A 13,376-nucleotide genomic window follows, 5' to 3' on the forward strand; every position below is an offset into this window, starting at 1 on the left:
AGCTCGTGCAGTTGGTAATCCACTACATGTAGACCTAGCCACTCAAAATGGGACTAGACCTAGTTGTGCTAAGGTGAAGGTGGAAGTTAACTTGTTAAGTAAGTTCCCTCATCGTATTAAGATTGTGGAAGAAGCTGATGAATTTGGACCATAAGAGTTCAAGTGGATCAGGATTAAGTATGATTATATGCCAAAATATTACAAACCTTACAAAAACCAGGGGCATAGTGAGGTAGAATGCTGGGTAATTTATCCTGAATTACACAAGAGATTTGAAGAAGGTGTTGAGGAACAAAGCAAGGAGAAGGCAGTTGTGGTGAGTTCTGATGCAATTGGGACTGCTGCAAATTCAACAAAGGTCCTAACTAGTAGAAAGGTGGTTGGTAAGCCTACTACTAATCATGCTAAGCAGGAATGGATGCAAGCAAGGAAGAACAAATACCAACGAGATAATAGGGGTCACATTGTTGATAACAAACAAGGAAAGGAAGCTGACAAGGGTAAAGGGAAGGCCAAAGTTGAGGAAGCTACAACCAATAACAAGTTTAATGCACTAGAGGTTGAGGAAGTTCATCAGCCTACTCTACAAATTACTGAAGGCAACGGTGAGGATCATAGCAATGGTAAGAAGAAGGAACATGGGAAAAAGCAAGCTAAGAAGGGCCGGGAGAAGGAAAAGGAAGTCAATACTCAACAGGAACATAAGCGTGTGAAGAAGGAAGCAGTCGAGAAGGTGCTGGAAAATGAGAATAATGGTAACCCTATTCCTTCTGGGATTCAGTCTTCAGCTCCTAAAGATGATTAAGAATTAGCTTAGGCTAATTCTAGTATTCCTAGTGATCAACGTACTGATGAAAGGGCTAATAAGGAATCCACAATCGACTGGGTTCATAGAAGGTTTGGGACTAACAATGAGGAGCTAAAACAACTCAATGTGACCACAAACCAATCTTGTCATGAGATTCCATCTCAAACATTTAAAGATTCTAGGCAGATTGAGGATCTTGATGAGGTAAACTCTACAAAGGTCTTATGGAGTGATGCAGTTGAGGTTAAGGATGATCAGTTAGGCACAACAAAGACAATAAAAGTCAAGGTGAAGAAGGACAACAAGCCAAGCTCACCTGGCGATAGGCTGGCGAAGCCAGGCCTAAAGCCAGGATCACCAGGCGTTAGGCTGGCGACGCCAGGCCTAAAGCCATGCTCCCCAAGCGTTAGGCTGGAAACGCCAGGCCTAAAGCCATGCTCCCCAAGCGTTAGGCTGGAAACGCCAGGCCTAAAGCCATGCTTACCAAGCGTTAGGCTGGTGACGCCAAGCCTAAATCCAGGCTCCCCAGGCATTAGGCTGGCGACGCCAGGCCTAAAGCCAGGTTCACCTGATGAGGCAGCTATAGTAAACCCCAACCTTAGTGCAACTGGAGAGATATTGGCCTATGTAGATGGTGTTCCGGTGTATGCATTGGAGAACAAACTTGATGGATATGTTAATGTGAAGATTAGGGATGATATAGTGGGTTCAGACCAAATTTCAGGGCAATGGGAAGGGTGGTGATCTCACTAGAACAGTGCATTCAGAGCAGACTGCTACAGTAACTCCTGGGCTAGGCATTGTCTATGAGCTACAATTCAAGGAGTATGATCGGACTGATGAGCGGGCAATTGTTCCAAGAGCATCTGGGGAAATAGAGGAAGTGCCTATGGAGTCTGACACTGATCAAATTATGCAGCTACATCTTAATGTTCCACTTAAGACTCCTCTACAACATTTACATGATTTAGTTACACATAATGTGACACCAATTGATGAAGACTTATTGAGACAAAATCTAATAAAGGATGAAGGAGATGATGAATCAACTGCACAAAACTTCAAACAAGTGGCTAAGGAAGAGGATTTATCATCCACAGCTAGTGCTAAAGGAGGTAAGAAAACTAAGAAAAATCAGAGTAAAGATCCACCACAACCTTCTAGAATAATGTCCAGGAGGACATCTTCTCTATCTAAATGATGATGATCAAAATATTAATATGGAACATAAGGTTTGTGAATACACAACAGGCCTTTCCTAGGGTGATCAACATGAATAGGGAGAATAATTTTTGTGTAGTTGCATTGATGGAGCCTTTTCAAAAGAAGGAACTCATTGATAGATATAGAAGGAGGTTGAATATGGAGACTGCTTATGCAAATATTAATGGGCAAATATGGTTGTTCTTCGATGCAGTGGTAGAATGGGAATTAGTGGGGGATACTGAGCAACAAGTGACTATGAGAGTGTTTCACCATGACCTAGGGCAGCACATGATGATGACATTTGTTTATGCAAAATATTCAGCAATGGAGAGGTTGGAATTGTGGGATCACTTGTATTACTTAGCAAGTGATATGGAATTACCATAGTTGGTAGGAGGGGATTTCAATGTGGTATTACATGAAGATGAGAAAATAGGGGGACTTCCAGTACACCCTCCTGAATATGAGGATTTTGTATTTTGTGTAAACTCTTGTGGTTTATTTGAGCAAGGGTACAAAGGAAGTCCATTTACATGGTGGAATGGGAGATCCAATGCTGAGTGTATATTCAAGAGATTGGAGAGGATTTTTGTGAATTTTCCATTTCAGAACATATTGCCAACTATTGAAGTTGAGCATCTAATCAGAACTAGATCAGATCATGCATCATTGCTAATGACATGTGGGGTGCAGACAACTAATTTTGTCAAGCCTTTCAGGTTCTTGAACTTTTGGACAAAGCATGCTACATTTATGGATGTGGTGAGGCAGAATTGGGAAGCTGATTTCATAGGGGATCCATTTTTGATGCTCAAGCAGAATATCAAGAGGGTGAAGACAACACTTTCAAAATGGAGTAGGGAAATATTTGGTGATATCTTCAAGCAATTGGCTATTTTGGAGGACATTGTTAGGGTGAAAGAGATGTTGTTTGAAGAAGAGCCTACAACTGAGAATATGATTGTGCTTCAAAAGGCTCAATCTGAATTGAAGAAATACTTGAGTATTGAGGAGTAGTATTGGAAGCAAAAAGCTGGGATGACTTGGTTTACTGAAGGAGATAGGAATACAAGTTTCTTTCACAATCATGTCAATGGCAAAAGAAAGAAATTGCAATTGAAGAGGATCAAAAGTGGCAGTGGGGTATGGATTGAAGACCAGGAGCAATTGGCTATAGCTGCAATGGACTTCTATCAAAAATAGTTCACAAATGAAGGTGATGCTTTTGAATATTCCTTGCTCAATAATGTATCTTCAATGGTCACTATGGATCAGAATTTGGAACTTAGTAGATTGCCAACAATTGAAGAAGTAAGGGCAACAATTTTTGAGCTTAGTGAGGAGAGTGCTAGTAGTCCTGATGGATTCACTGGACTGTTTTATCAAACATGCTGGGATGTTATTGGTGCTGATATACACAACATGGTGCTACACTTCTATGGAGGAGCAGCATTGCCTAAATCTATCACTCACACCAATCTAGTGTTGCTGCCCAAGAAACCTAGAGTTGAGACCTTCTCTGACTTAAGACCTATTAGTTTGAGCAACTTCATTAACAAGGTCTTGTCTAGGGTGTTACATGACAGATTGGAGAGTTTTCTGCCGTCTCTAATATCTCCTAATCAATCCAGATTTGTAAAGGGTAGGAGTATATTTGAGAACATCTTATTGACTCAAGAAATTATCACTGGCATAAGGTTAAGGGGATAGCCAACTAATATGGTGATCAAGCTTGATATGGCTAAGGCCTATGATAGGGTTTCATGGAAGTATTTATTGCATGTGCTAAGGAAGATGAGATTTTCTGAGCACTTCATCAACATGGTATGGAACTTGATGTCAAATAACTGATATTCAGTATTGGTGAATGGGCAGTCCTCAGGGTTCTTTAAGTCTACAAGGGGTGTGAAACAAGGGGAACCCCTATCTCCAACATTGTTCATTATGTCAGCTGAGGTACTTTCCAGGTCTTTGAATAAGCTCTTTAAAGACAAGTCATTTGTGGGATTTGGAATGCCTAAGTGGTCTGATCCTTTAAACCACTTGGCATATGCTGATGATACGATAATCTTTGCATCTGCTCATCCTCCCTCCTTGAGCAAGATTATGGCAGTGTTGGGGAACTATGAGAAGATATCAGGTCAGATGATCAACAAAGATAAGAGTTCATACTACATGCATTCAAAGGTTACTAATAGATTGTTTCAGGCAGTTAGAGCTATTATAGGATTTGCAAGAGGTAAATTCCCCTTCACATATATAGGGTGTTCTATTATTTTTTACACAAGAAGGATGTAGGACTATTATGAGGATCTAATCAAGAAGGTGAAGGCTAAATTGCATTCATGGAAAGGAAAGCTGTTGTCATTTGGAGGAAAGGCAACACTCATCTCTAGTATGTTGCAAAGTATGCTAGTTCACATGTTATCATTCCTTGATCCACCAAACAACATCTTGGAGCATCTACATAAGACTTTTGCTAGTTTTTTTTGGAGCACAAAGGAAGAAGGGAGAAGCAGACACTGGGCTTCATGGCAAAATCTTTGCCTTCCTAAAGAGGAAGGGGGCCTAGGTTTTAGGTCCTTACATGATGTCTCAAGGGCACTGTTTGCTAAACTATGGTGGAGGTTTAGGACCATAAAATCTTTGTGGTCTAATTTCACGTGGAATAAGTATTGCAAGAAGGAGCTACCAATGGTGGTGCATTTTAGGGGAGGGTTTCATGTTTGGAGACAAATGTTGAATGCTAGGGAAGAAGTAGAACATGAGATCGCATGGGAATTGAAGAGTGGAACCACTAATATTTGGCATGAAAATTGGACTGGATTGGGTGCACTTCATCACGTATTACCTGAAGACTTTCCAATCAATGAAGATCTTCAGGAGGTGGCAGAACTGCGGCAAAGGGAAGCATGGGATGATCAACTGCTAGATCAAACTTTCAATAAGGAAATTGCAGAACATATAATGCTAAATGTGCATTATGAAGGAAGTGAGGGATATGGGGATAGGCCATACTGGATGCCAACTCCTTCAGGCAAGTTCAGTGTTAGCAGTGCTTGGAAAATATTAAGGCATAGCCTCAAGGGGCAATCCCGGACCTAGCTCCCTACACTTTTGTGTGAGGGATGATAAAGGTGATGTGGTGTATGCTAGGGCAGTAGACCTAGGAATGACAACTAATGTGGTAGCTGAAGCTAAGGCCATTCTTCAAGGGTTGGAATACTGTGTGGAGCATGATCTTCACCCTCTCATATTAGAGACTGATTCATTGGTGATGAAGAAGGTGATAGAAGGGTAATGGGATCCTCCTTGGGTAATTGCACAGGATGTGAAGAAAATCATAGAGATGAAGGACAACTTCAATGTGATCTTTCAACATGTGTTCAGAGAAGGCAACTCGATGGCGGATTTTATAGCTAACATTGTATTTTCTTTTGCAGGTACATCTGAGTTTCATTCATTCTCTGAACTGCCTAGTGCAGGGAGGAGATTGATCAATCTAGACAAATCTCAATCACCTAACCATAGGGTTAGGATAGCAAAGAAAAGAACCCCAGACTGATGGCTTCACAGGATTGGACTCTGCACAAACCTGCATGTTTTTTTTGTCTTATTCAGTATGCTATTAAGGTACTTTCCAATGGTATTAGTATGGTCTCATGCTCATTCTGGGGGTGCTTCAATAGTGTACAGAAAAAATGCGATAAGCAGGTGTGCGATGGTACAATTTATCCTACTTCTGATATGTCCAAATACTAAGGAAAATGCTGAACCTATCATATGGTATTTCTGGAGATTGTTGAATCATTTCTCAGTGGTATTAGCATGCTTTCATGCTCAATCTGAGGATGGTTTAGCAATGTTTAGAATGATGTCTATATTAAAGGTTCTAGTAGGGAAGGATCTGAGCTTACAAGATCACAAAAAGGCACAGTTTCAAAGCCTGGCCTTTGCCTTGCAAAGCCTGCTTAAAGCCAGCTCATTCCTGGCTTTTGCCTTGCAAAGCCGGCCTAAAGCCAGCTCATGTCTGGCTTTTGCCTTGCAATGCCTGCCTAAAGCCAGCTCAAGCCTGGCTTTTACCTTGCAAAGCCTGCCTAAAACTAGCTCAAGCCTGGCTTTTGCCTTGCAAAGCCTGCCTAAAGCCATGCTACTCTTCTACACATTAATTTTGATGAGTGAGCACATGATTAATACTTGGACAAAATCAGTCCACTGCATATGGAGATCATATAGTAGCTACACTTGAAAAACTATGCTGGCTTCAACTCTGTGGTGGAGATGTTTGGAATTCATTTTAGCCTATGAACAGTATACCCTGGCGCCTGGTGAGAGCTTGATAGGTGCTGCTTGGTATTTTCCAATGACAATTGGATTCACATACACTGATAGGAGAAGGAAGCATTCAACTTATTATGTTATAATAGCTAGTTCATTAGATTTTAGCTTTTCTATCTTTTTAATAGCTAGTAGCTTCATGCAACTTCTATTTTGGTTTGGACATCTTGTAAGCTTTGGACTCATTTTGGAATTTTATTTATATATTAGCCACTAGGAAAGTGCTGCCGAGTGGTATAGTTGCTTAAAAAAAATAATCTTAAATTGTTTAAATTTTTCAATAAAATTTTTAAGTATTTTATATTTGTTTTATTTTATTTTTTATAGTAATTCTTAGTATAAATATCCTCACATTATCTTTAATTTATTTTTATTATTCAATATTTTTAATTTTTTCTTTTATCTATTAGACTTTAGTTAGGTGACCTTATACACATGCATGTCATTTCTTATCATACTTAAACAAAACTTTCTCATCTCAAATTTAAATAAATTTTATCCTTCTTCTTTTGTATGATAAAATTGTTAATTTTTTCCCCTATTTGTTCCTTAGTTTTGCTATTATATTATTCAATACTTAATATTACTACAATGTCTTGTGGCTTTTTAATAGCTTGTTTAAATTTAATAATCATTTTTACCATGCTCATTCTAATACAATACAAATAAATATAGAAATATTTCAATAATAACTTTGACTCTATTGCTCATATTTCAAAGTGTGATTTTTCTTATCATATTTTTTATAAAAAAAATCTTATCTCAAATTATTACTATAATGGTTCCACTATTATTTGTTTTCTACATAATGTTTCTTAAAATAAAACAATTATGAAATGGAAGAAAATAGATCATGTTGTTAGTAAATAATTACTAAAATAGAAATTCTTCTTTTTGAAAAGTTTTAGAATTTATTTACTATAAAAATAGGAGTCAATCTTAATTGATTTATAACTTTAGATTAAATTTGATCAAATCTAATTTGACTTCATTCTTATTAGATTTTGTCTAAATATTTATAGATTTTGTCCTAAAAGTACCAAGTGACCTTTTTTTCCGTACGCCACTTAGCTTAGTATTAAGCTTGACTACCCTCTTTTAATATAATATAGATATAGATATTTTTATCCTTTCTATAAATTGTTATCTATATCCTCTCTATAAACTGTTTAAATTTAAATTTAGGCGCATAATTTGAAATATATATATATATATATATATATATATATATATATATATATATATATAGTAGAGAAAGAGAGAGAGAAAATTAGTTATATTTTATGAATATTCTTTCGCATAGTAATCTTTTTGCCATTTATCCATGTGGTTAAAATTTGTTCTTAGTAAGTTTTAATTTTTTAATTATATAAGAAATATTTATTTATGTATAAAATATTTGTTTTCCATATATATTAGTGACTTTATACTTGTTATTAAAATATTTTTAATAATTATTTAACCTTTTCTCTTACTTTATAAATAATTTGTACATTTTATGTAAAATCTTATATTTGTGCTTGAAATTTTTAATTTTTAAAGTTATCAAACCTTTAATAGCTTAAGTAAATTTTAGTTTTATTTTATATTTTAACTTACTCCAAAGTATAAATAGTCATAGGTTATCTCAATTTACGTCTTTCCATATTTTTATTATAGTTTTTAATTAATTCTTGACCTCCGTATTTCTAGCTAATATATAAGAAAATCTATGAGTGAATCAATATATAGATAGGTATAAATATAGATATTGATATAGATATATAGATTAGATTTGTCTAAGATCTATTTTATTCAATTACTTTCATTAATTATATTTTATTTATAATTCCTAATTATTAATGTTGTCCTAAAATTGCCAAGTGACTTCTTCTTAGCTTGCCACTTGGATTAACCACAATGCATACTACCCTCCTTTTAATATAATATAGATTTTTCGAAATCATCTTCACTGTTTGATTGGGTTTAAAATCGGTTATATGTGGTAATCTTCGTGATGGAAGATAAGATATCATGATAGTGTTCTCGTAAAAAACATATTAATATAAGTTAAACAAATAACAATACACCGAGATTCGTTATATTGGAAATGATTACAACAATAATATACCTAGTATTATTCAACACCGTGGGATCTGGAGAGGGTAGTGTGTACGCAGACCTTACCCCTACCTTGTGAGGATAGAGAGGTTGTTTCCAATAGACCCTCGGCTCAGTAAAGCATAAGCACCACATTAATAAAAATATAGACAAGAAGGGACAGTACCAAAAAGACATATAAAAGTATAACAAAAACAACAAGACAATAAGGTGATCAACAATGAAAGAAAACAACGGTTAGTCATAAAAACGTACTACCAACAGAAAGCGAGACTGCGTGCCAATACTACTGTTATGAATACTCTAGACTACCTACTCTACTACCCTAATCATCGACCTCCATACCTTCCTATCAAGGGTCATGTCCTCGGTCAGCTGAAGCTAGGTCATGTCTTGTCTAATCGCCTCTCCCCACCTTTTCTTTGGCCTACCTCTACCTCTCCGTAGACCCTTCAATGTCAACCTCTCACACTTCCTTACATCCAATATAATATTGGAAATGATTATATTAATCAAAGAATAATGGAGTAGGTTCCCAACAACTCTAGATATGACGTTTAGTTACAACCCATTACAAAACAATTACCAAACAAACACACGTGAAACAATGGAAGAATAAATCAAGAGATAGAAAAGCTTTATTAATTCGTCTTGAATCTCCTCTTGAAATGTTGGTACGGTCAATGATTCGCTTTATAATGTTTCCTCGTGCTTTATAAATGGGGAAAAGGGCCAAAATTATCCTTACACTTTAATATATTGTTCACATCTAGCATTCGTTATACTATTGAGTCATATCTACCCTTATTGTTACCCAAACTTTTTAAAAATACCCTCCACCTAACGGAAAGCTATCGAATTAAAAAAAATGATCCATTTTCTTTTTCAAAAAAACTCATTAACCTGAATGACTTGAATCAATATCATTTTTGTGAAACTTCGGCCAAAGAGATAAAAAAATACCACATTTGCAAGAACAATGTCGGAAGAATCAGGCTCATAATTGATAGACCTACACATTAGAAATTAATCATAGTTATAGATGGTTAATTCTTCTAATTCAACTTTGTATACTATATTAAAACTTTTAGTAACAATGAGAAAATGCTACAAGCACCTAAACTTCCTTCGTCATGTTGAGGTGACAGCGAGAGCCAGAGAGGAGCTTATTTCTATATCTGAATATTAAATTCGAAAAATCGTTAGTCCTCATGGATAAGATAATAATCAGCCCATATATAATTAGTTGGGTCATGATTCAGTACCATTTACAAAATGGAAATAATTTATGCATGATAATGCCCTCAATTTACTAATATATATATAGAAATTCAGTACCACCATATATTGAGCTTTAATTTTCAACATTATGTTTTTGGAGTGCCTATCTTCAGATCTATGCAATGGAGGCATATATCCATAGGTCATCAAAGCTCAAGAGCCATGTGTTATGAGTTAATGGGGGGTTTTAAAAAAAGAAAACATGTCATTTTTTTTAATCTGGTAGCTTTCCGTTAGATGGAGGGTAATTTTAAAAAGTTTGGTTAAATGTAAGAGTATATATGACCCAATAATAAAATAAAGGGTAAATATAAATAATATATCAAAATAGAGAGGTATATTTGACCATTTTCCCTTTTAAATGACTATGGCTTAGACGTACATGTTTACATGAAATGCGCATGCGTTATTTAAAGTAAATCATCCTAACTCTTAGACAGTCGATTGCACTTACTAAAAGTATCTTAGGGCCGTTTGGCCATAAGAAAATTTGCATTTTCTTTGAAAAAATTACACTTTTTTCGGAATCAACATTTCGTCATGAAAATTTCAAGCTAGCAATTGGCCATAGATTCTCTCAAACTTATTTTAAAAAATTCTGATTTGGGTAAAGTTTGGTTTGAAGATGAAAATCTATTTGGACATAATTTTTTCAAAACATATTTCATATATGAAATGTGACTTATACCCATAAGTTTTAAAAACTATCAAAAATACCCAATAACTCTGAAGAAAATTCATACAAAATAAGCAAAACAAAGAAAATTCATACAAAACAAGCGAAACAAATCTGAAGAAAATTTATACAAACATTAGCAGATTTTAGCAAATTACCTTCAAATTTTATCTTTGCGGTGGATTGCCTAAGATTGGCACAACAACTTTGGCGAAAGTTTTTTTCTGTTTATAGAGAAGAGAAAACCGCGTGAGTTTAATGAGAAAAAAATGGGGAGCTATGGATTAGTGGAGTCATAATAACAGAAGTGGATTTTTTTAATAAAATATAAAAGTTTAGGACAATTTTTAAATTTTTCTTAAAAACTAAATGGTAATATTTTTGGCCAAAAATAACTCTTGAGCTGGTTTTGGGATTTAGAAATTTTCCAAAATATGGATAAAATCTATAAACAACATGTATTTGCCAAAATAAATTTGGAAAAAAATTGGCAAACTGTATGGCTAAATGAGGGCTTAAATTTCATTTGATGTTGAATTAGTTTTTCTAAATTTTCATTTCAAATCACTCACAAAAATTAAAAAATAACTCCAAATTGTATTCACGTCCAAACACAATTCTAATTTTCAAATACCATTTTAAGTTAAATATTTTTTTTTACCTTTTTCCGGAATATTCTTATGTGTAGACGCCCACTTAGTCACTCTTTTTGCTCTCGTGTCTTACGAATTCTTTCGACCTTTTTGGCACATTGGGCTGTAATTATTTATCTCTTTCTATATGTATAGAAAAGAACTAACTTAAATAGCAGCCCACTTAATTACTTAAAATAAATTAGTCGTCAAATGTATAATATATATGGGCTAAAAAAAATAAACAGTAAAATCGGCCGGCTATTTGCGTGAAGATCCCATTTATATATGACTTCTTAGAAGCTCCAGTACGTTTTTTAGGCCCTGGTATGGATTGTTAGGGTGTTTGACCCGTAATCTCACGTTAGGACTTATTCTGAATGTAATGATGTGTGAATTTATTGTTTAATTAATTTCGTGTCGTTAAATTCTTACCATTGCATGTTACTGATAGTAGATCAGTCGTGTTATAAGACTCAGTGTTTTACGCACTAAATATCGTTGGGATTAGTTTGGTACTGGTCATGGCCCCTTGAATTTTGGGGCGTGACAAGAGCAAATTAAGCAACTCCTATGTCCCTTTTCTTTTTCTGGAATGTTACTCAACTAGCCCTCCGTGGATTCAACTATATAATTTTTGTTTGTTTTATCTTCTTCTTCTTTTCAAAAGAAATTCCATTACACGGGGACAAGAAAGGTGAATGAAAATAGTGAGGATTGAACCCACATCTCTATTGTATACATGGGGAACACCCTCGCGGCCTCACATAAACTAAACTACAAATTAGGTGATTTTCTATTTGTATACGGTCGGAATCGAGCTCGCCTACGACATGGAAGTTAGGCTCGGAACATAACAACCAATGACTGAAGATTGACCCCAAGTCCCACCGAGGTAGAACCCGGGGTCAGAACGCCTGTCTTTGAGAACATTGAGTCCGTAATCCCGCAGTCGGCCTTAGTCTCGATCGAGCTTGAAGAAATATTGTTAGCATAACTAACAGAAGACCGAAATATCCGTGACCGATCGGGTATTACGGCGAAAATTTCGGCGTGTATCAGTAAGGAACCGACAATCAGTTAATCAAGGGATTTTTACCTTTTATATAATTGTACCTAAAGTAGGACTCTTATACTATATAAAGGGGTGTCTGATAATTCATTTAACATATTGTAACACGCATCCTAAAGCAATACATTGTTATTATTTCTCTTTAAGCTCTTGTGCTTCTGTATCTTGATACCGATCGAAGCGTACCCGTCTCGAGGGTGGCTAACCTTCCAAGGTTGATACTATTCAATTCGTGTGGTTTGCATTTACTTTGTCATTATTTATTTGAATTGTAATGTAATTTATCATTTTGTATCAAGTTAGTCAACGTATCCTTAAAACCACTTACAAATTCAATTGTTATCTGATTTTAAGGGTATACAGTTTGGCGCCCACCGTGGGGCTAAGGATAATAGTGCTTATTTGATTCAAATCTCCATAACACACACTACTTTACACTTGTTCTTTGAGGTGTCTCTAATTTCAGGTTAAAACTTAATATGTCGAACTTCCAATCAGCACCCCTACATGTTGACATGAGTCCGGCCATCACGGTAAAAATAACATCATGGCGCCCGGTGACGAGGTACCGCCCGTTGATTCCATCGAAATTCCGTCCGCGAGCCCGATTGACGCTAATTCACATGTGGCTATCGACGCAAACTTGCCTACCGACCTCGAGAATAGCGTCCGAGGTGGAGCCCGATCGGCAACTGGGAAATGCTGCAGGCTCAACATGCGACGATAGCTCAGTTACATAACCAAAGTCGTGCACCGAGCTGAGTTAAACCCGATCCGCCCTGGGAAGTCACCCACAAGAATGAATCGGTCGCAGAAAGGTCAAATAAAAATGAAGGGATCTAATCCGGAGATCATAAAGATGCTCGAAGAGCTGACAAAACAGATATAATCAGGGGAGAAGAAAATCGAAGTCAATGACAAAAAGGTGGAAACCTACAATTCCAGTGTAGACCAAATCCCAGGAGCACCGCCAATATTGAAAGGCGTGGATTCCAAGAAGTTCGTGCAAAAACCTTTTCCTCCGAGCGCGGCTCCAAAGCCGATCCCTAAGAAATTTTGCATGCCCGAGATTGCTAAGTATAACGGAACGACCGACCTAAATGAGCAAATAACCTCTTACACATGTGCCATCAAAGGGAACGACTTGGAGGATGATGAGATCGAGTCTGTCTTGTTGAAGAAGTTCGGAGAGACCCTGTCAAAATGGGCTACGATATTGTATCACAACTTACCTCCTAATTCTATTGACTCATTTGCTATGCT

At 36.3% G+C, this 13,376-nt stretch overlaps 1 protein-coding gene and 1 long non-coding RNA gene across 2 annotated transcripts; one reads left to right on the plus strand and one right to left on the minus strand.

Moving 5' to 3' along the window:
• Nucleotides 1-2,080: 2,080 nt before the first annotated feature.
• On the plus strand, nucleotides 2,081-3,724 carry LOC138897784 (uncharacterized). Its single transcript, XM_070183797.1, has 3 exons — nucleotides 2,081-2,381; nucleotides 2,526-2,929; nucleotides 3,218-3,724. Exons 1-3 carry the CDS (start codon nucleotides 2,081-2,083, stop codon nucleotides 3,722-3,724), a joined length of 1,212 nt encoding a protein of 403 aa, XP_070039898.1.
• A 5,404-nt stretch (nucleotides 3,725-9,128) lies between these two features.
• On the minus strand, nucleotides 9,129-10,637 carry LOC138896682 (uncharacterized). Its single transcript, XR_011410074.1, has 3 exons — nucleotides 10,568-10,637; nucleotides 9,570-9,630; nucleotides 9,129-9,464 (listed from the first exon to the last, which is right to left on the minus strand). It is a non-coding gene; the product is annotated as an uncharacterized lncRNA (long non-coding RNA).
• Nucleotides 10,638-13,376: the final 2,739 nt, after the last annotated feature.

The sequence above is a fragment of the Nicotiana tomentosiformis genome, chromosome 8, assembly GCF_000390325.3.
Source record: "Nicotiana tomentosiformis chromosome 8, ASM39032v3, whole genome shotgun sequence".
In the NCBI taxonomy this organism is placed as follows: domain Eukaryota; kingdom Viridiplantae; phylum Streptophyta; class Magnoliopsida; order Solanales; family Solanaceae; genus Nicotiana; species Nicotiana tomentosiformis.

Bases quoted from the DNA above. Each gene is read 5' to 3' on its own strand.
- LOC138897784 (XM_070183797.1), top strand. From the start codon at position 2,081: ATGAATAGGGAGAATAATTTTTGTGTAGTTGCATTGATGGAGCCTTTT. The intron at 2,382-2,525 runs GTGATATGGAAT...TATTTGAGCAAG, and splicing joins TCACTTGTATTACTTAGCAA to GGTACAAAGGAAGTCCATTT. The intron at 2,930-3,217 runs GTGAAAGAGATG...TATCAAAAATAG, and splicing joins TTTTGGAGGACATTGTTAGG to TTCACAAATGAAGGTGATGC.